Below are 19,624 nucleotides of genomic sequence, written 5' to 3'. Positions count from 1 at the left end.
GCCCTGGGGCACTAGTACCACCCTCTACCCCTCCCCGGCTGACCTCTATACTGCCTCCATCTGCACCAGTTTGCTCCGGATTCCACCCCCTCTCTCGGGGCTTCGGATGCTCTCTTTGCCAAATCTGCAGCAGGCAGTGCTCAGCCTTGCATGTGCAGAGATAATGATCAAGTTAATTAGACCTGAGATTGAATGAACTGCGGCAGCAACTTAATCATTTGTAACTTGATTAGAAATACTATATTCTGCAACTCCAGAGACTGGCAAACTTTCCTTATTTGAGTGCTTGAAAATTAAGGTCCACTTTAGGATTCAGGTCTTGAGATAATGTTGCAATAGAAGCAGGGAAATAAATCCGAGCTCGTATATTCAAACAAGCCCATAAGCAGAGGGTAAATTTCCTTGTGAATGGTTTTACTGAATTGACAGAGCAGATGTGAGTTGCCTTTCTGTTAATGGTTCCTCTGTTATCCCCATAGCAAATATACTCATTTGGGAGGAAATTAGGTCAAGGTAGCTTTGGTGTCGTCTGTGAAGCCACCCACAATGAGACAAGGAAGAAATGGGCTATTAAGAAGGTGAACAAAGAGAAGGTGAGTGCATTAGTTTTTCCCATGGGCTGTGGTGAAAAGAGACAGTCTAAAGTCAGTCTAATGGCTACTAGAACAGCCCCACACCTCCAGTGCACTCACTCAGCTTCTTCCCTCCATGCAGGCTGGAAGTTCAGGTGTCAAACTGTTGGAACGGGAAGTGAGCATCCTGAAACGTGTGAACCACGCACACATAATACATCTGGAGGAAGTCTTTGAAACACAAAAGGTAAGGGATGCTTTCTTAGATGTAATGGAGTCAATATCTCAGTAGTGTGCGTGCAGACGATTGCGTAAGCACCATGAATGAGAGCGAGGCTGGTCAGATCTATTTGTGGGGGCCATTATCAGTCTGTGTGCTGTGCTTTGTGTCCAGAGGATGTATCTGGTTACTGAGCTGTGTGAGGGAGGGGAGCTGAAGGAGCTCCTTCAGAAGAACACACGCTTCACAGAGGAGGAGACCAGGCACATCATCAACAGCCTGGCTGAGGCCATCGTCTACCTGCATAAGAAGGGTAATATGACTGACTAAAGTTATCGGTTTCACACCGTTACAAGGCTCTACATTTGAACATTTTACACGGTGAAACTTTATTTCAATAAACAATAAAGGAAGGGTAAGAGGCAGAATATCAGACTGCCTTCTTTGACATTTATGAAACATAACTAACTAATCTAGGTGCACTGATTCAATCATTCCAACATTAATGCAAACAGTACAGACAATGTGTTGTATGAGTAAATTGTGTGCGGGGACAATGTTCAAATTGGTGATATCACGGTCACATCGTAGTCAAATTGCTTTGGCCTCATTGACATGTGATAATCAGGGAGATGATACCACGTTATGGCTCCCAGTCATTATAGAACCTGGCTTATTCTAATAATGAGATAATAATGAACAACTGCCAGGCAAAAATGGTAGCCCTTTTAATTGAGTCTGAGGGGTTTATTTGAAGATGCTGTTTTTCCCCCTGCTGATGGTGAAATCTCTAGTTAGAGGTAATTTAGGACGTTGCTTGGCAATGAGACACCATTACATGGGGCTAATGACTCATTTACAACGAGCTGGGGAGGAATGCAGATTAATAGGTGTGTTTTCACACTAAGAGTCCCTCTGCGCTGTCGTGCCGCACTTCTATGGCGACTAATGATACCAGTGGGGATGTGATGCTAAAGGTTAGCAGTGACTGTCACAGGTAGTGGCCTTAAAGGGCAATTACACCACTTTTCAACCACATTTTCATTTGTCTCCAGCTCAATACCAGTGTGTACATAATGAAAACGGTGCACCAGTACGTTTTGCAGAAAGAAATATAAACGCGCTGTTTTCAGATATGTAGACACTGGTTTGGTGCTGGAGATGATGAATATGAGGTAAAAAGTGGAGGAATTGTCCTTTTAACCATATATAAGCAGCATGCACATTCATTACTTTTTGAAAAGGAAATATGACAAATTGTTTAGTAAAGACATAGAAATGATACATTTATTTTGCACAGAACGATTTGGTCCCATGGAATATTACTATGAATTTTGTGAACCATTTGTTCATTGTACTATTAGTTCTTCACAATGCTGTTGTTACTATATAAATATAGAGGTTCATCCACTGTTGTACACCCCAGAGTCTTTTTATTCAGTCCATATCTTCCTGAGCTCAATCTACATGAACATTAGAGCAGAGGAAACAATATATTAGAGGTCAGCATGCTCCGCCCCTCTCACAAAATCCCTTTAACCGAGCTGAACTTTAAGACTCCAAGGGAGAAAACTCCTCAAAAACGAATATGTGTGCAGAGACACTTTATTTCCCATCCCATCAAGTCAATCTAGCAGCAGCATCTAATCTAACCTTTATAACTCTCTCAAACGTCTCCGAATCCTCTGCTCCGTTCTGCACATCTCCTTTAATGACCACTGATACTTTGTGGCTCACCATTTTTAAAAGAAGGTTGATATCTAGAGATTTGTCATAGGGATTGCTTGAATTTAGCAAGACGCTCATGGTTTTCCTGAGGATAAAGTAGCTGTTTTTGTCACAATCTCTGGGACTTCAGCTGGGGCAGAACCCCTCTCTTTCTCAGTGAATCAAACTCATTCCCAGTGGAATGCTCGATGACATCCATGTACACTCATAAAACGTCTATTAGATCAAATATGCCACACACAGCAAAAAAGCCATTCAATTTTTTGTCACCAAATTTGACACGAATTGCAAAAAACCTATATCTCCCTCACTAACTTTAAGCATCAGCTGTAAGAGCAGCTTATCGATCACTGCACCTGTACACAGCCCATCTATAAATAGCCCACCCAACTACCTCATCCCCATATTGTTATTTATTTATTTTTGCTCCTTTGCACCCCAGTATCTCTACTTGCACATTCATCTTCTGCACATCTATCACTCCAGTGTTGAATTGCTAAATTGTAATTATTTCGCCACTATGGCCTATTTATTGCCTTACCTCCCTAATCTTACTACATTTGCACACACTGTATATAGATTTTCCTATTGTGTTATTGACTGTATGTTTGTTTATTCCATGTGTAACTCTGTGTTGTTTGTGTCGCACTGCTTTGCTTCATCTTGGCCAGGTCGCAGTTGTAAATGAGAACTTGTTCTCAACTGGCCTACCTGGTTAAATAAAGGTGAAATGAAAAAAAATGTACCTCCATACAAAAACTCCTTACTTTGTGAGCAATTTTTCATGTATATATTTTTAAACGCCACCTGTTGGAGAAGACAGATTTTGGGTCCACTTATCCCTCTCTGGCATGACTCACACATTTCAGTTAATTACTATAGCTCCCGCCTTGAGCCAATCAGTGTCATTTTGTAAATGCTGGATCTCTACGATAAGACACATCATTCACCGAAGTTTGGTCAAAATCGTTCAGTACTGTCTGAGATGGTGTACGGACGGACTGAGACAGATCCACAGTCCCTTCCCCTGATTTCATCATGGGGGACAATTACTCATTGTAGATTTAGCCTTTAAATGCTTTTAACCATCATACTTGTCCTCTCTGCTAAAGGCCTTTTGAAAGCCATTATGGTTGGTTCTTCTCATAGTAAAGGTGTTTCTTTTTTGTATTCCAGACATAGTTCACCGGGACCTGAAACTGGAGAACATTCTAGTGAAGAGTTACCATGGTGTTGATAATGACATGATCAACATCAAGGTGAGACGGTGACACAAACTGGAAGACTCACACTGCCGTTTCTCATCCAGCCAGTCTCTGCAGGGACTTAAGGACAGGCTCCTCATGTCTTTTTGTTTTTTCCCCACTCTCCCCCTAAATGGTTTTAAATGCTACCTCATTATGACAGACCCCCTTTTGGTTCCCCTTTATATCACGCCGTACAGAAGGGTGAATCAAGAGCATCTTTTAAGACAAATTACCGCCTGGGCCCAGCATGTTGTGTGCATTGACGGAGCACAGGCTAAAGCAGATACCTGGAGCGTGGGCTCAAACAAGGCAGAGCGGCAGCATAAATCACACACACACACTGCTGAAAGACAGCGTTGTTCTGGCACGGTATAAAAGGCTTTTATCTGTCAGGAGGAGGTCATCTCTCCTGGATATTTTCTCCTGCTGTATTTCTCATTAACTTAATCATTATGATACACCCCTCACTATTGTCATTGGTTCCACTAATTGCACTGTTTGTCTACATAACCTGGTTCAAGTATTCATGACATTACCCTGAAGAAGGCACAGTGATGCCAAACGTTGGTAAATACCCAATACTGGGAGTTTCTAGATTGAGTGTGCAACTTTCTTTATTTTGATAGTTAGTTTACAGTATTTCTCCTGCCTGCCATTATATACTACATGACACCAGACAGCATGTACAGCTCGTATTTGTTATTAATCTAACATAGAGAGACCCAGTTATTGTTGCTCTTCAAGTAAACCTTGTTTTGTCTGATAAATAACACCAACAAGAAAGGATTTGATATGAGATGGATACATGCTGTAGGCCTGCGTGTGTATCAGTGTCTGCTGTCGGCCCTCTCTCCTCCCAGGTGACAGACTTTGGGTTGTCAGTGAAGAAGGGGGGTGTTGGCAGTGAGAACATGCTGAAAGCCACCTGTGGGACTCCTATCTACATGGGTAAGACTGACACGCTCAGCTCCTACACACAAAGATCACATCATATTAGAGTAGTCCTGTTAAAACCGGTCCTCTCCTCTCTGTTTCAGCTCCTGAGGTGATCAATGCTCATGAGTACAGTCAGCAGTGTGATGTGTGGAGTATTGGGGTCATCATGTACATGCTGTAAGCAATGCACCCACCCATCCCTCCTTTATCACTGCCTGTCTTTCTGGTCTGTCTGTGTCTCTCCCTCTCACTGTAGCAGCTTTTCCTATACTGTGTACAGTTCGCCCAGTGACCGATCAACTAGTAGTATAGTTTTAGAAGCCTGTGTCACTGACAGGACTGTCTCCCTGTAGGCTGTGTGACTGACAGGACTGCCTCCCCGTAGGCTGTGTGACTGACAGGACTGCCTCCCCGTAGGCTGTGTGACTGACAGGACTGCCTCCCCGTAGGCTGTGTGACTGACAGGACTGCCTCCCCGTAGGCTGTGTGACTGACAGGACTGCCTCCCCGTAGGCTGTGTGACTGACAGGACTGCCTCCCTGTAGGCTGTGTGACTGACAGGACTGTCTCCCTGTAGGCTGTGTGACTGACAGGACTGCCTCCCTGTAGGCTGTGTGACTGACAGGACTGCCTCCCTGTAGGCTGTGTGACTGACAGGACTGTCTCCCCGTAGGCTGTGTGACTGACAGGACTGCCTCCCCGTAGGCTGTGTGACTGACAGGCCTGCCTCCCTGTAGGCTGTGTGACTGACAGGACTGCCTCCCCGTAGCCTTTGTGACTGACAGGACTGCCTCCCCGTAGCCTTTGTGACTGACAGGACTGCCTCCCCGTAGCCTTTGTGACTGACAGGACTGCCTCCCCGTAGCCTTTGTGACTGACAGGACTGCCTCCCCGTAGCCTTTGTGACTGACAGGACTGTCTCCCTGTAGGCTGTGTGGGGAACCTCCATTCATCGCCACCTCTGAGGAAAGACTCTTTGAGATGATCAAGAAGGGAGAACTCCACTTTGTCGGACCCATCTGGGACTCTATCAGTGATGCAGGTGACATACAGTAGTACTGCTTCTCAACCTCTCTGACTTCTATTTGTAACACCTCTGGTGATATGGAACTCTAAGGACACATGGTACTTGACCACATCCAGGTTGAGCTGATAGGTCCTTCTTACAATGGTTATTATTACATGACTTTAACATAGCGTACTGACTGTCACATTTTTATCTCACCAGCCAAAAAAGTGTTGAGTTGCCTCCTGAAAGTTGATCCCGCCCATCGCATCACAGCCAATGAGCTGCTGGATAACCCCTGGATCACGGTAAGGGGCTGATCCACCCAGCAACATTTCACATTAACACTAATGAGTACAGGAAGGACTCTCTGTTATTGCTGCATGATGGGGTTGGGAATTGGTATCTCACAGCCTGGTTTATGGGGTTTATTGCAATGTGGTGATATTAACCCTTTAGAGGGGATCTAACATTAGGTAGTGGTACTGTGTCTTACAGGGTGACACCAACACTTTGGCCACTCCCACCAACGTGCTGGAGATGATGCGTCTGTTCCGGGATGACCCGGAGGAGGCGGAGAGAGAGGAGGAGAGCGAGGTGGTCAGTGATGTGTTGAACGAGCTCTCTCTCAGCTGCTCCCAGGACAGCCTGACTCTGGAGCCCAGGGCAACGCTGGAGGACGGTGCAGGATCAGAGCATACAGTAACACTGGAACCTAGGGTTAGGCCTGAGAACAGGGCAGGGATGGAGGGTGGGGCCAGGCTGGAGGACCAGGTAAGGCCAGAGCCCAGGGTGGCCTCAGCATGCAGGAACATTGCTGAGCTCAGCTATGAGGGAGACACAGACAGTAGCAGCAGCAAACCCACCACCCCCACCAAACAGGTACTGTAGTATGCAAAGTTACCACATATACTGTACACACAACTCAGTCACGCCATGAAACTCATCATGACCTGCCACTTCATAGGTGTTAGGTTCAAAATAACCTATTTCACTAAACCCACCATGACTCAAGCTCTGGTTTAAAAGTAGCCTTCTTGGCAAGTGAGCTGTTTCAGTTACACACTGGTATACGATCGTCCATTTCTCTTCTACTTCCACCTCAATTAGCTTATGTGGTAATGATCTTGTTTTTGACTAAAGACTAGCTCTCTGTTGAGTAGCTATACTTAAAGCATGGGAGTTATCACCCAGCGGTTCAGGCGCTCTACAATATTTAGGGTTGTTCAACACCCCCCTCCCCCGATATCTCTGTAATCCACTGTAGAGACAGAAGAAGAAGAAGGTTGCTTCCTCATCGTCCAATGGACTGAAAACCAACAGCTCTGCTATGAAGGTCTGCAACTCACTCAGTCCCCCCACTTCACAGGTCAGTCGTTGAGCAGTCTGTCTGCAAAGTCCTCTTCTCACAACACTGGGAATTTTTTTGACAGTTTCGACAATAGTTTTTTTTCTGATATTGTTGCAATAAAGATGATTACAACTTTTCATCGTGCAAAAATGGTTTGAATTTGTCACACGGGCCATTGATTAATGTATTTTATTTTAAGCCAAGCTGAATCTCTATTTGTCTTCACAAAACAGCCTGGAAGGTATAAGATCTGATTCAAAATGGGTTGATTTGTTAAAGAAAATGCTTTTAGATTTAAAGGCCCCCACCAGCGGGCAATGCCACCCCTATTTCGACGTAATTCCTGTCTTGTAGCGGAAATTGTTGTTTAGGTTCCACCTCCAAAGAATAACACAGGCTGCTGATACATATTCATGAATTGGGGGTGGGAACATTTCCACGTGGAGTGGAGAAAAACAACAAGCAGGGTGCTGATGGCTGTCAGTGTAGCTAGCTAGCATGCTAACTTTATCTAGCTAGCTAATGTTTTCTGTTGTTCAAAAGATTAGCCAGCTAGGCTATGGCTGGTTCTGGAGCTGGATTTGTCATAAGCATGTAGGGCAGGGATGGGCAACTTTGAGGGTGTGGACCATCACACCACCACCAACTCATCATGAGGGGCCGCAGTTTCTCACGGGTTTGCGTACTCGCATCCATAAAGCAAGTTTGCTTAAATTAAGCACATTTTGCCATGGAGCGGAGAGAAGATTTTTCAATTTCATAATTAATTTCATGCAATTCTACTCATTTTGCCATGGGGCGGAGAGAAAGATTAGCTCTTTTACGGATCATTTCCTGCTATTGTAGAAGAAATGTTTGCCATTTTAAATATGATATCTAAGTGAGACCGCTGGCCGCTAAGCTAACTTAGCAATCACGTTTTTTTTGTGTTTTTTGCTGACATGGGCTAATTGACTGACTATCACTAGCTAGGTTTCCATCCAATTGGAGACAGATTTTCATGTGAATATCCTAGAATCCGTATAAAGAAAATGTGCACATTTTACCAGCTGTGGTATGTTTCCATCAAATGGACTTGTTTCAGATAAATAATGACATATTGCTCACAAAATATACATTTTCATAAAAGTTTTTATGAATGAAACTCAAAAGTTTGACATGTTTCCATCTGATTTCCAACTCTACCAATACTTTTGTCACAAAAACTGTTGCGTTAAATAGCAAATGTGCCTACTCTGGGCTTGGCACCTGCGCTCAAGCCAACAGCTCACAGGTACAGTGTGGGGAGGCTGTGTGAGTTGTCTAGATTTCGTTTATTAGGATCCCCATTAGCTACTGCACATTCAGCAGCTACCCTTCCTGGGGTCCACATAAAAATTAAATGCATGACAAAGTACAGACCAGTAATAGACAAGAAGATTACATTAAATTCAAATAAATACCAATAAAATATGACTTCTATACATAGTAAAGACACCAAGAGACAACTAAAATACTATCTAGTATATAAAATAATAGTGTCTAGTCTACACGATGAGATTATTATGGATAAGAGCGAGAATATTTTTATTTTTCAAATGGCAATCAAGCATTGATCATCATATAGCCTAATAAACTGCAAGGTTTCCCCGAGTCGTAATGGGAGGACTACACACACCATATCATCGGGGGAATCCAAATTGACTTCGATATGATGGTTATATCAATATTTGTGCATACGGACAGCCATCGAATAATCAATTTTACCAAAACAAAAAGATCCCATCAGGTCGAACGAACAAATAATCTGTCAGCATTTATAAAATTGCACTGAAGCCTCCTGTTTTCATCACAGCTGTCTTGATATTTGTATTTTTTTTCTCTCTTCAATTTTGATCTTGTCTCATTTGTTGCAACTCCCCAACGTGGTCGGGAAGCGAAGGTCGAGTCATGCGTCCTCCAAAACATGACCCGCCAAACCACGCTTCTTAACACCTGCTTGCTTGACCTGGAAACTAGCTGTACCAATGTGTCAGAGGAAAAAACGTTCAACTGACGACTGAAGTCAGCCTGCAGGTGCCCGGCCCACCACAAGGAGTCGCTAGAGCGCGATGAGACAAGTAGAACCCCAGTAGTGATGCCACAACATTGCAATGCAGTGCCTTGGACCGCTGTGCCACTCAGGAGGCGCCTAATGATTTATTTCTATACAATATGACTTAACTCGCATAAAAACTGTGGATGGAAACGTGGTTACTGACTGACATAACAAGAAAAATAATCTGCTGATGCACAACCAAATTGATAAATTGTACCTTGTGTATTCTACCGTTCCAAGGGCCTTCAAACCGCGGGCCGCCAGTTGCCCATCCCTGATGTAGGGATAGTTTGCCACAGATGGATAGGGGAAACAAGTTACTTTGACTTTGTCATCTATTGTTATCTCCAGTTTTGGCGTCTTCCATAAATTATCTATTATATTTCTCAGCTCAGTCGGAACTCTCAAACTTTGCAGGTGTTTATGATTAATAAACAATGCCATGCTGGTGGGTGGTACCATTCAACTAAAACCCAGCCCTGAAACAAAATATTGGCTAAGAAGAATGTGCATGTCATTTCATAGGAAAATACATGTTATTGGCACGAATTTGCACGAAGTGGGCAATTTGGGTTTGTCACATCAAGCCCAAATATATTATACTTTGACCTAAAACAATGAATTATTGACTTCAATCGTTGTGCAACACCATGAGTAAGCTCTGGCAATTGTCTTTCAGCTCAAAAAAGTGGATTTCTACTAGTGTGGGTGTTTTAATGCTTTTTGGCCATCATGTTGGTGCTGTTGATATTCACTCACCACTAGATGGTGACAGATTTACCTAGAAGGTGAGCCGAGCTAGTGACAGATCCAGTAGATGTTGTTCTGTAGAGGTGAACCTGTTGTATTGGCCTTGTGTGAGATGAATGTGAGTATCTTATCTTTGCAGTCCCATACAGGTGGCAAACTCTCCAGGCAGTCGAGTGCAAATCGTCTCAGCCCACAAGACAAGAGCGAGACCCACCCAACCTCTTCCCCAGTGGGGCCAGCTCCCAAACCAGCGGCCAGTCCAGGGAAGGCTGAGGCCCACAAACCCCCCCACACCCCCTCTGGCTCTAGGCCTGGGAGCCGCTCCCCACGACCACCTCTCTGCAGCAGGCATAAGAAGAGCTCCTAGGCACCAGCAGCAGAGTCCCCATCCCCACGGGCGCGGCGTGCCAAAGGAGAGGACCCCAGTCAGAGGTGTACCCTTGGGGGTGGCAGGCCTGCTAGACACATGACCTGTTGGTATTCATCTATCCACTGTGTGACACACACCAGCCCTGGACTGAATGAATAGTCTCTCACACACCCACTGTGATGTTGTTTTAGAATGGCCAGTAGACAGATGCTGAAGATAGGTTTGTCAGTAGCATCAGCTTGAATACGTTCAGAGGGTAAACCAGCATGCTGTGGAATCAGGAGAGCAAATAATTGACCTAGCAATAATTTCACAGTAAAGCACCTGATTCCTGTTGTTCAAACTATCCCTGTTGTATCCCCATTGACCTATCTAAGGCTACCTGTCGTTTCTGTTATGCTTAGTTACATACTTTGTCTGCATTTTCCATATCAAACTCACTGACAGTCTGAGTCGTTTCAAAATACAATCATTAAAAAGTAGATGGGGGAAACTCAAAGGGAGTGTTCATCTCTCTTATTTATTCCGTTGGGCATAATTCATGATTTATTAGTGGTACACTGGGTTGTGTAGCTGTTAGTGTTTTCTATGTACTGTAAAAGTATACTATTTCATTCAGTATCCTAACGGGCATATTTGATATGTAAGATCTTCAAAGTGCTTTGTTTTTCCCCACAAATGTCATTAACATAAAACTAGTCCAACATTCATTAGTAGTCAGTGGCGACCAGGGGCGCAAGCTTGTCTGCTGTTTATTCTTTTCATTGAGCTGTTCTTAGGATGATTTAAGGATGATTGCCAAGCATCATGAGAAGAAACTAATGTACAGAAACTCCATTATTTTGTGTTCAATAAACATAATCAGAAATGTGATTTATTTTTTTGTGATTTTGTGATAACTTTTCCGTTATTCTGTTTTGATCTCTCACTTTTTCTAAAATAAAATAAAAATGCAGTTGACCCTCTTGGTGACAATACAGACCGCCAGTGACACACAGGCTGGTTACGCACCCTCAAAACGCAGGGGATTGGGACTGAGGGCAACCATGGCTCTAATCTCGTTTGCGAGGCCATTGAAAGCAGCAGGAGCTACTTTGAGGGCTCTGCCATTCAAGCACAGGTCTTTCTGCTGTAGAGAGAATAATCCCCAGCATAGATACAACATTAAAGTAGTCAAGCAGAACCCACAGAGGCTGTATTTCAAATCCACCCATTTGCATCTTGAAGTGAATGTGTGCAGACAGTGGAGCACGGATTGAGCAGAGGCTTTCTCTGTGTGTATGTGTGTGGTGGTTGGATTAGCTCTTTTGATGTGAAGCACATGGCACATTTTTCCTTTTGGGTGATTGGTTCACGGCCTTTAAACTGTAAATAGCTCCCTTTTATCAAAGGCTGCCAGTACTTTGTCCAGGTAGGCATGCTTGCCTTTTCTGGCCTGGTGGATGGAGCCTAGTTTTGATACACAACTTTGAAAATAAAAAAATATGCTTTATGGGAGCACAGAGTGAATGACAAATTAAATATATTTTATAGTATTCACTGAGTATACCAAACATTAAGAACACCTTCCTAATATTGGGTTCGAGGGGCATGGACTCCATAAGGTGTCGAAAGCGTTCCACAGGGATGCTGGCCCATGTTGACTCCAATGCTTCCCACAGTTGTTAAGTTGGCTGGATGTTCTTTGGGTGGTGGACCATTCTTCATACACACAGAAAACTGCTGAGGGTGAAAAACCCAGCAGCGTTGCAGTTCTTGACACAAACCAGTGCGCCTGGCACCTACTACCATACCCTGTTCAAAGGCATTTAAATGTTTTGTCTTGCCCATTCACCCTCTGAATGGCACACGTACACAATCCATGTCTCAAGGCTTAAAAATTATTGAACCTATACCGGAAGTGTATTTAACAAGTGACATCAAGGGATCATAGCTTTCATCTGGTCAGTGTGTCTTAGAAAGAGCAGGTGTCCTTAATGTTTTGTATACTCAGTCTATATTATCAATAAAAATGAAGGGCAAAAGGAAATGGGAAAACACCAAACTGTAATATTGTGGGATTACATTTGCAATTTACTTGATACTACTTATGTAAGCACCAGATGGAGCTGTAGTGGATTCCAGATTTAATTTCTCGAATTGACAGGTGGATGCTGGCTAGAATGGCCTGCTATCTGGTTTCATGTGTGAATGCAGCCGTGTACGTGTGTGATTGATTGAGCCATTAAATAATTATGATGGTGTATGTAAGGTGTCAGTGATGAATAACTGCATGTTTGCTGTGATGTCTCGATGATTCATTTAAGGAAAATAGCATGTTGAGAGGGACGTTTTTGCCCAGCATAATCCACTGATCTGAGAAAAAAAGCATTGAAGATAACAATGATTCATTCAGTTTGTAAACCCCTCCTCCCTTTAGACCTGTGAACTGAATTTGCATAAGGTCTGTTTAGACAGCCTCCTGTATGGCTAATGCGTTGTCAGAGGCAGAGATGGGATTTCAGCATATGGTCCTCATTTTCTTGTGCCAGACATTTAATTCATTATAGAGGGGAAAAAATCTCCAAATTGAATTGTGCAAGTGGAATGTGACCTGCAGTAAGTGTGTGCATCTACAGACCTCAGGGAAGAAGACATTTAAAGAGATTGAATGTCTTCATATGCAGCTAGGTCATATGCTTTGACATTCGCTGTATTGTCCATTTATGTATTAAAAAAGCAAACAAATGCCCGGCAGTTTTTTTTCTTGATGCACCAAACTTCTATCAGATTTTGCAGAAGTACAGAGAGGGAGAAGGAGAGTGCACAGAACAGGGCGGTATAGGGGCTAGGTTAGGGGCGTGAGTTTGCGACAAGGCATGGAGGCAAAGGAAATTAGAAATTCGGCGGGATGGAACCAGGGATGCGCCCTCTGCCCCCGTCTCCAGTGGTGCTCCTGACAGATGGGAGCAGGGGGAGGGTGCGAGCAGCCTCCTGAGTGGAGGGATTAAAACCTGCAGTCCCTTTTGCAGCCTGGAGAGAGTGTGTCACTGTGGAAGGGTGGGGTGAGGAGATGGCACCTGTGGTGAGACTCTTGGGGGGTGCAGGACCGCTAATGTCAAAGGAGGAGAGGATGCATATCCCCCCCCCCCCCCCCCCCCCCCCCCCCCAGCTAGAACCCCTTTTATTCACTGCCAGGCAGAGATGAGGGTAGAGGGGGGGTGGGGGCTGCATCTCAATTACCTTAATAGAGCTCCCTTTAATTAATCAGCTCATCTGCAGAGACCCGATACCTGCAGCTGAGCCCCCCATCCACTCCCCAACACAACATCCTCCCTCACACCACACCTCTCTGCTGCCGTGACATTGTGCTAATGAGGTAACGCAGCTACAATGTCATGGAAACATTTCAGAGACGTTATCTGTAGGAGCTCATCACACATGCTGAGGTCCCTGATCCCCTTCAATGTTTGCATCTGTGTGTGTGAGTCCTCCCTTGCTGTGTTACAATGCAACCATTTTACCAAAACAAACATATTCAAAATGACAAAGGAGGAGGGGAAACCATGATGTCACAGCAGTGGGTTGGATTTCTAAAGAAGAAAGGTGTAAAAACCCCACCTCAAATAAACATTTGAGACAGATGGCAATTTCAAAGCAAGCCTCATCAATCTTTGTTGACACTAGTCCTTTTTTAAACTACTCTTATTTGGGATATTTGCAATTATAATACATACGCTCATTTGAATATCAAATTAATTAGTGAACACACTAGAGTAAATGCCTTTTTTATAAGTCCTTGTTAAAAGTGAAAAATTCTCGACAACGGTTGGATGGCGTATTAATTTACAGTGATATCTAATCCCAAGTTACAGCACATAAAAGGCATTACTATACATATTTTAATGGGGAGGTGGTTGTTTTCCAAACAATTTTCTGCTAGAGTACATTTTTAATTTATTCATATTTAATTTATTGGTCTCTGCATATCCACTCAGTAAAACTAATCAACAGCATGTATGGGCCCCTCTTAAAGTCACAGCTCTCTCTGGCAGCCAGCCTCTGATCAGGATAAACCCTTCATTTCAAAAGTTCTTTCCATTTCTGCAAAGAGCAGGCTGGGTAAAATACCCTCCCTACATTCAGTCAACCAGGATGATACCATCTCCAAGGAGACTGTTCGATTCTCACAGACAACCTTTAAATAATTGAAAAAAAAGTCAGAAAATGAAAAATGTGCCCAGCCTTGAATGATCCGAAATATTTCAATTTCTGCGGGTACTGACCATCGCCACCGCTGTGGGAATGTCATCGGCTAAGGACAGAGCCTCTGCCTCTCCTCAAACTCCTCTGCCCTTGAGTTGGCTTTTCTACGGTGCTTTGGCAATCATTTAACACAGTGTGACTGCAGGTCTTATCACCTCCACTGTACGCTCCAAATACCTATCGACCCATTGACACACGGCGAAGAGGGACCTGCACAACCTTACACATGGAAATGATTTCAATTAATTACCATTCCCCCTAGAGGTGGCAGAGCGGAGGTGAGACAAAGGACCCAAACAAGGAGCATTTCTCTGGCGTAATGTGCACCATGTGTAATGAGCGGCAGAAAGGTCATTTGACACATTTATGCAAGTATGAATCAATTTATTTAGAGCACGTAATTCTGTAGTCACCTCGGTGGCATCGTGGTTTGGCAATGCATTGAGAGGGTGTATTACTAAAGTGGGTCTTCAGTTTCCTCCCCGTAGCCCCGGCTGACCGCAGGAGTGCCTGGAAAGCAGGGAGATAGTGAAATGGAGTGTGCCAGATGCAATCAGTCATATCATAGGAAAATCGCCTCCATCACCTTCAGTGTAATTGGAACATTCATTACACTCCAGTAAAAACACAAGGCACCATTAGATGTACGCTTTAGGAGTGGATTCCTGGAGAATGAGAGACTTTCGGGGTCTCGATACGGGGTCACAGTCAAGTAAATAATAGGAATTGTTCCTGCGAGGCTCAGAAAACCACTAGGCCTCTGGTTACGCACCAAAACACAACTTGGCACAGCAGAGGGGAAGAAATTCAATTATCGGACAGAAAATAAGATGCCCCTTGTGCCCCTCAGTACAACAAGAACAACAATCAGAACAGTCTCCTATCCAATATCTCACTTGGAGATTCACACGTGGTCATTCTTGTTAATGTCATGTGTCTTCTATATTTGTCAAGTACCTGACAGTATTTTCTCAAAAGTTGAATAATTGGTAGATTTCAGTCACTGTACTGTAGGATGCAGCTAATGGGACTTCTTTATTGATTGCTTCTGTCACATAATTTTTCAGAGATCTATTCTGTAAAAAACACTGATATTATTTGTAAACCCGGTAACGTACAGGGTATGGATTATGTGGGCAATGTTTAACATGTATCGTTATTTTAAGTAGCCGCCACTGTCCTCATGGCCTTAGTGTCAACTGTGAGGATGAACATTCTACTGGGCGCCAGGGGGACCGAGCCCTAGCCACAGCCTTGTCCCCAATGCTACAGTTTGGAGCCATTGTAGTATTTTGTTATTGCTTGTTTTATGTTGTACTTGTTTGTAATGTTTTCCAACTGGTCTAGAGGGAAATGTGTCACTGTAAACCATGCTGAAAATAAAACTAAAACATTTGGTCGATCAAAGGAAGAATATTTAATATGTTTAGGTTTGAAAATGGACTTATTATTTATGTTCTGAAGGCTGTTTTTAGGAAACTTTGTTGTAAACAAAACTGGCAGAAGAAGAATAGAGTGTAAATAAGAGTGTATACAGGAATTGTACTCAGAGTAAGCCTGAAGTCACTTCCAGATATCATCATTTTACATTCTCTTTGTGAAGTATAAACACCCTAACAACAAATCTACCCATTTATAGTATCTCTAGCCAACTCTCACTAATGACTGTTTTTGGGGGGTAAAATTCATCTGCATTAAATATGAATAAAAAGGCATGATGAAATAATTAGGCAATGCCTTTCATGTAACATACACACACTATGAAGGGCTTGTGACTCATTTGAACTAAAAAACCTTTGCTCTGTCCAAATTGACCCTCAATTCCAAAAGTATGTGTAATTACCATAGCAATTAAGAGCACTGAATGACTACTAAAGGCATTTATTTGGGTTAAACAAATATTTCTATTCCCCCACAAAAAAATGTGCTAAAAAGTGGGTGAAAATGTGTGATTCTTCGACGAGCTGGTATGTATCTAGTGTAGCTAGTGGTGCAGGTGCACCATACAGTAAGATCCTCCTGGGCCTTCCCTGAGCCGATTAATTTCCTCTGGGATGACTGAAGCTAGGGCTCAGCCACAGGAAATATGGCCTGCTGTGCTCTACCCCAGTCCTCTCTCTATATACCCCAGCCCCTCTCTCTCTACTTCATTCCTCTCTCTCGCTAAACCTCATCTCTCTCTCTCTACCCCAGCCCTCCCTCTCTCTCTACCCCAGCCCTCCTTCTCTCTCTACGCCAGTCATCTCTAACACTCTCTACGCCAGGCCTCTCTCTCTACCCCAAACCTCTCTTTACACCCCAGTCCTCTCTACCCCAGTCCTCTCTCTCTACCCCAGTCCTCTCTTTATACCCCAGCACTCTCTACCCCATCCCTCCCTCTAGTCCAGTCCTCTCTTTATACCCCAGTCCTCTCTCTCTACCCCAGTCCTCTCTCTATACCCCAGCCCTCCCTCTAGACCAGTCCTCTCTTTATACCCCAGTCCTCTCTCTCTACCCCAGCCCTCTCTTTATACCCCAGTACTCTCTTTATACCCCAGTCCTCTCTCAATACCCCAGTCCTCTCTCTCTAGCCCAGTCCTCTCTCTCTACCCTATCCCTCTCTCTAGCCCAGTCCTCTCTTTATACCCCAGTCCTCTCTCTCTACCCCAGTCCTTTCTCTCTACCCCAGTCCTCTCTCTCTACCCCAGCCCTCCCTCTCTCTCTACTCTAGTCATCTCTCTCGCTCTCTACTCCAAACCTCTCTTTACACCCCAGTCCTCTCTCTCTAGACCAGTCCTCTCTCTCTACCCCATCCCTCTCTCTAGCCCAGTCCTCTCTCTCTACCCCAGTCCTCTCTCTCTACCCCAGTCCCCTCTCTCTACCCCAGTCATATCTTTATACCCCAGTCCTCTCTTTATACCCCAGTCCCCTCTCTCTCTACCCCAGTCCTCTCTCTCTACCCCATCCCTCTCTCTCTACCCCAACCCTCTCTCTCTACCCCATCCCTCTCTCTAGCCCAGTCCTCTCTCTCTAGCCCAGTCCTCTCTCTCTAGCCCAGTCCTCTCTCTATACCCCAGCCCCCTCTCTCTACCCCAGTCCTCTCTTTATACCCCAGTCCTCTCTTTATACCCCAGTCCTCGCTCTCTACCCCAGTCATCTCTCTCTACCCCAGCCCTCTCTTTATACCCCAGTACTCTCTTTATACCCCAGTCCTCTCTCTCTACCCCAGCCCTCCCTCTCTCTCTACCCCAGTCATCTCTCTCGCTCTCTACCCCAAACCTCTCTTTACACCCCAGTCCTCTCTCTCTAGCCCAGTCCTCCCTCTCTACCCCATCCCTCTCTCTAGCCCAGTCCTATCTTTATACCCCAGTCCCCTCTCTCTACCCCAGTCCTCTCTCTCTACCCCATCCCTCTCTCTAGCCCAGTCCTCTCTTTATACCCCAGTCCCCACTCTCTTCCCCAGGCCTCTCTTTATACCCCAGTCCTCTCTTTATACCCCATCCCTCTCTTTATACCCCAGTCCTCTCTCTCTACCCCAGTCCTCTCTCTCTACCCCATCCCTCTCTCTCTACCCCATCCCTCTCTCTAGCCCAGTCCTCTCTCTCTAGCCCAGTCCTCTCTCTATACCCCAGCCCTCTCTCTCTACCCCATCCCTCTCTCTAGCCCAGTCCTCTCTTTATACCCCAGTCCTCTCTCTCTACCCTAGCCCTCTCTTTATACCCCATCCCTCTCTTTATACCTCAGTCCTTTCTCTCTACCCCAGTCCTCTCTCTCTACCCCAGTCATCTCTCTCGCTCTCTACCCCAAACCTTTCTTTACACCCCAGACCTCTCTCTCTAGCCCAATCCTCTCTCTCTACCCCATCCCTCTCTCTAGATCAGTCCTCTCTTTATACCCCAGTCCCCTCTCTCTACCCCAGTCCTCTCTTTATACCCCAGTCCTCTCTTTATACCCCAGTCCTCTCTCTCTACCCCAGTCCTCTCTCTCTACCCCATCCCTCTCTCTCTACCCCATCCCTCTCTCTCTCTACCCCATCCCTCTCTCTAGCCCAGTCCTCTCTTTATACCCCAGTCCTCTCTCTCTACCCCAGTCCTCTCTCTCTACCCCATCCCTCTCTCTCTACCCCATCCCTCTCTCTCTACCCCATCCCTCTCTCTCTACCCCAGTCATCTCTCTCGCTCTCTACCCCAGCCCTCTCTCTCTACCCCAGGCCTCTCTCTCTACCCCAGACCTCTCTCTCTACCCCAGTCCTCTCTTTATACCCCAGCCCTCTCTCTATACCCCATCCCTCTCTCTCTACCCCATCCCTCCCCCTAGTCCAGTCCTCTCTTTATACCCCAGCCCTCTCTCTCTACCCCATCCCTCTCTTTATACCCCAGTCCTCTCTCTCTACCCCAGTCCTCTCTCTCTACCCCATCCCTCTCTCTCTACCCCATCCCTCTCTCTAGCCCAGTCCTCTCTCTCTAGCCCAGTCCTCTCTCTATACCCCAGCCCTCTCTCTCTACCCCATCCCTCTCTCTAGAGCAGTCCTCTCTTTATACCCCAGTCCTCTCTTTATACCCCAGTCCTCTCTCTCTACCCTAGCCCTCTCTTTATACCCCATCCCTCTCTTTATACCTCAGTCCTTTCTCTCTACCCCAGTCCTCTCTCTCTACCCCAGTCATCTCTCTCGCTCTCTACCCCAAACCTTTCTTTACACCCCAGACCTCTCTCTCTAGCCCAGTCCTCTCTCTCTACCCCATCCCTCTCTCTAGATCAGTCCTCTCTTTATACCCCAGTCCCCTCTCTCTACCCCAGTCCTCTCTTTATACCCCAGTCCTCTCTTTATACCCCAGTCCTCTCTCTCTACCCCAGTCCTCTCTCTCTACCCCATCCCTCTCTCTCTACCCCATTCCTCTCTCGCTCTACCCCATCCCTCTCTCTAGCCCAGTCCTCTCTTTATACCCCAGTCCTCTCTCTCTACCCCAGTCCTCTCTCTCTACCCCATCCCTCTCTCTCTACCCCATCCCTCTCTCTCTACCCCAGTCCTCTCTCTCTACCCCATCCCTCTCTCTCTACCCCATCCCTCTCTCTCTCTACCCCATCCCTCTCTCTAGCCCAGTCCTCTCTTTATACCCCAGTCCTCTCTCTCTACCCCAGTCCT

General features: G+C 45.2%; 1 protein-coding gene across 3 annotated transcripts in view; it reads left to right on the top strand.

Moving 5' to 3' along the window:
* stk33 (serine/threonine kinase 33) overlaps positions 1-11,130 on the top strand; it is a 39,021-nt gene extending 27,891 nt beyond the window's left edge. For 2 of the 3 annotated variants that reach the window (XM_036980942.1, XM_036980941.1), the window contains exons 4-14: positions 480-593; positions 715-819; positions 967-1,105; positions 3,697-3,779; positions 4,628-4,715; positions 4,805-4,880; positions 5,633-5,745; positions 5,932-6,017; positions 6,208-6,591; positions 6,977-7,078; positions 10,037-11,130. In XM_036980942.1, the coding sequence (XP_036836837.1) occupies positions 480-593; positions 715-819; positions 967-1,105; positions 3,697-3,779; positions 4,628-4,715; positions 4,805-4,880; positions 5,633-5,745; positions 5,932-6,017; positions 6,208-6,591; positions 6,977-7,078; positions 10,037-10,357 (1,611 nt within the window). In that variant the 3' untranslated portion in view covers positions 10,358-11,130. Of the gene's footprint in view, positions 1-479; positions 594-714; positions 820-966; positions 1,106-3,696; positions 3,780-4,627; positions 4,716-4,804; positions 4,881-5,632; positions 5,746-5,931; positions 6,018-6,207; positions 6,592-6,976; positions 7,079-10,026 lie in introns of all 3 variants that reach the window. The other variant, XM_036980943.1, reaches the window with a different exon arrangement.
* The last annotated feature ends 8,494 nt before the right edge of the window (positions 11,131-19,624 follow it).

The sequence above is a fragment of the Oncorhynchus mykiss genome, chromosome 6 (genome assembly GCF_013265735.2).
Source record: "Oncorhynchus mykiss isolate Arlee chromosome 6, USDA_OmykA_1.1, whole genome shotgun sequence".
Classification (NCBI taxonomy): domain Eukaryota; kingdom Metazoa; phylum Chordata; class Actinopteri; order Salmoniformes; family Salmonidae; genus Oncorhynchus; species Oncorhynchus mykiss.
The sequence above is the reverse complement of the archived record's forward strand: the minus strand, read 5'-3'. Positions and strand labels throughout refer to the sequence as shown.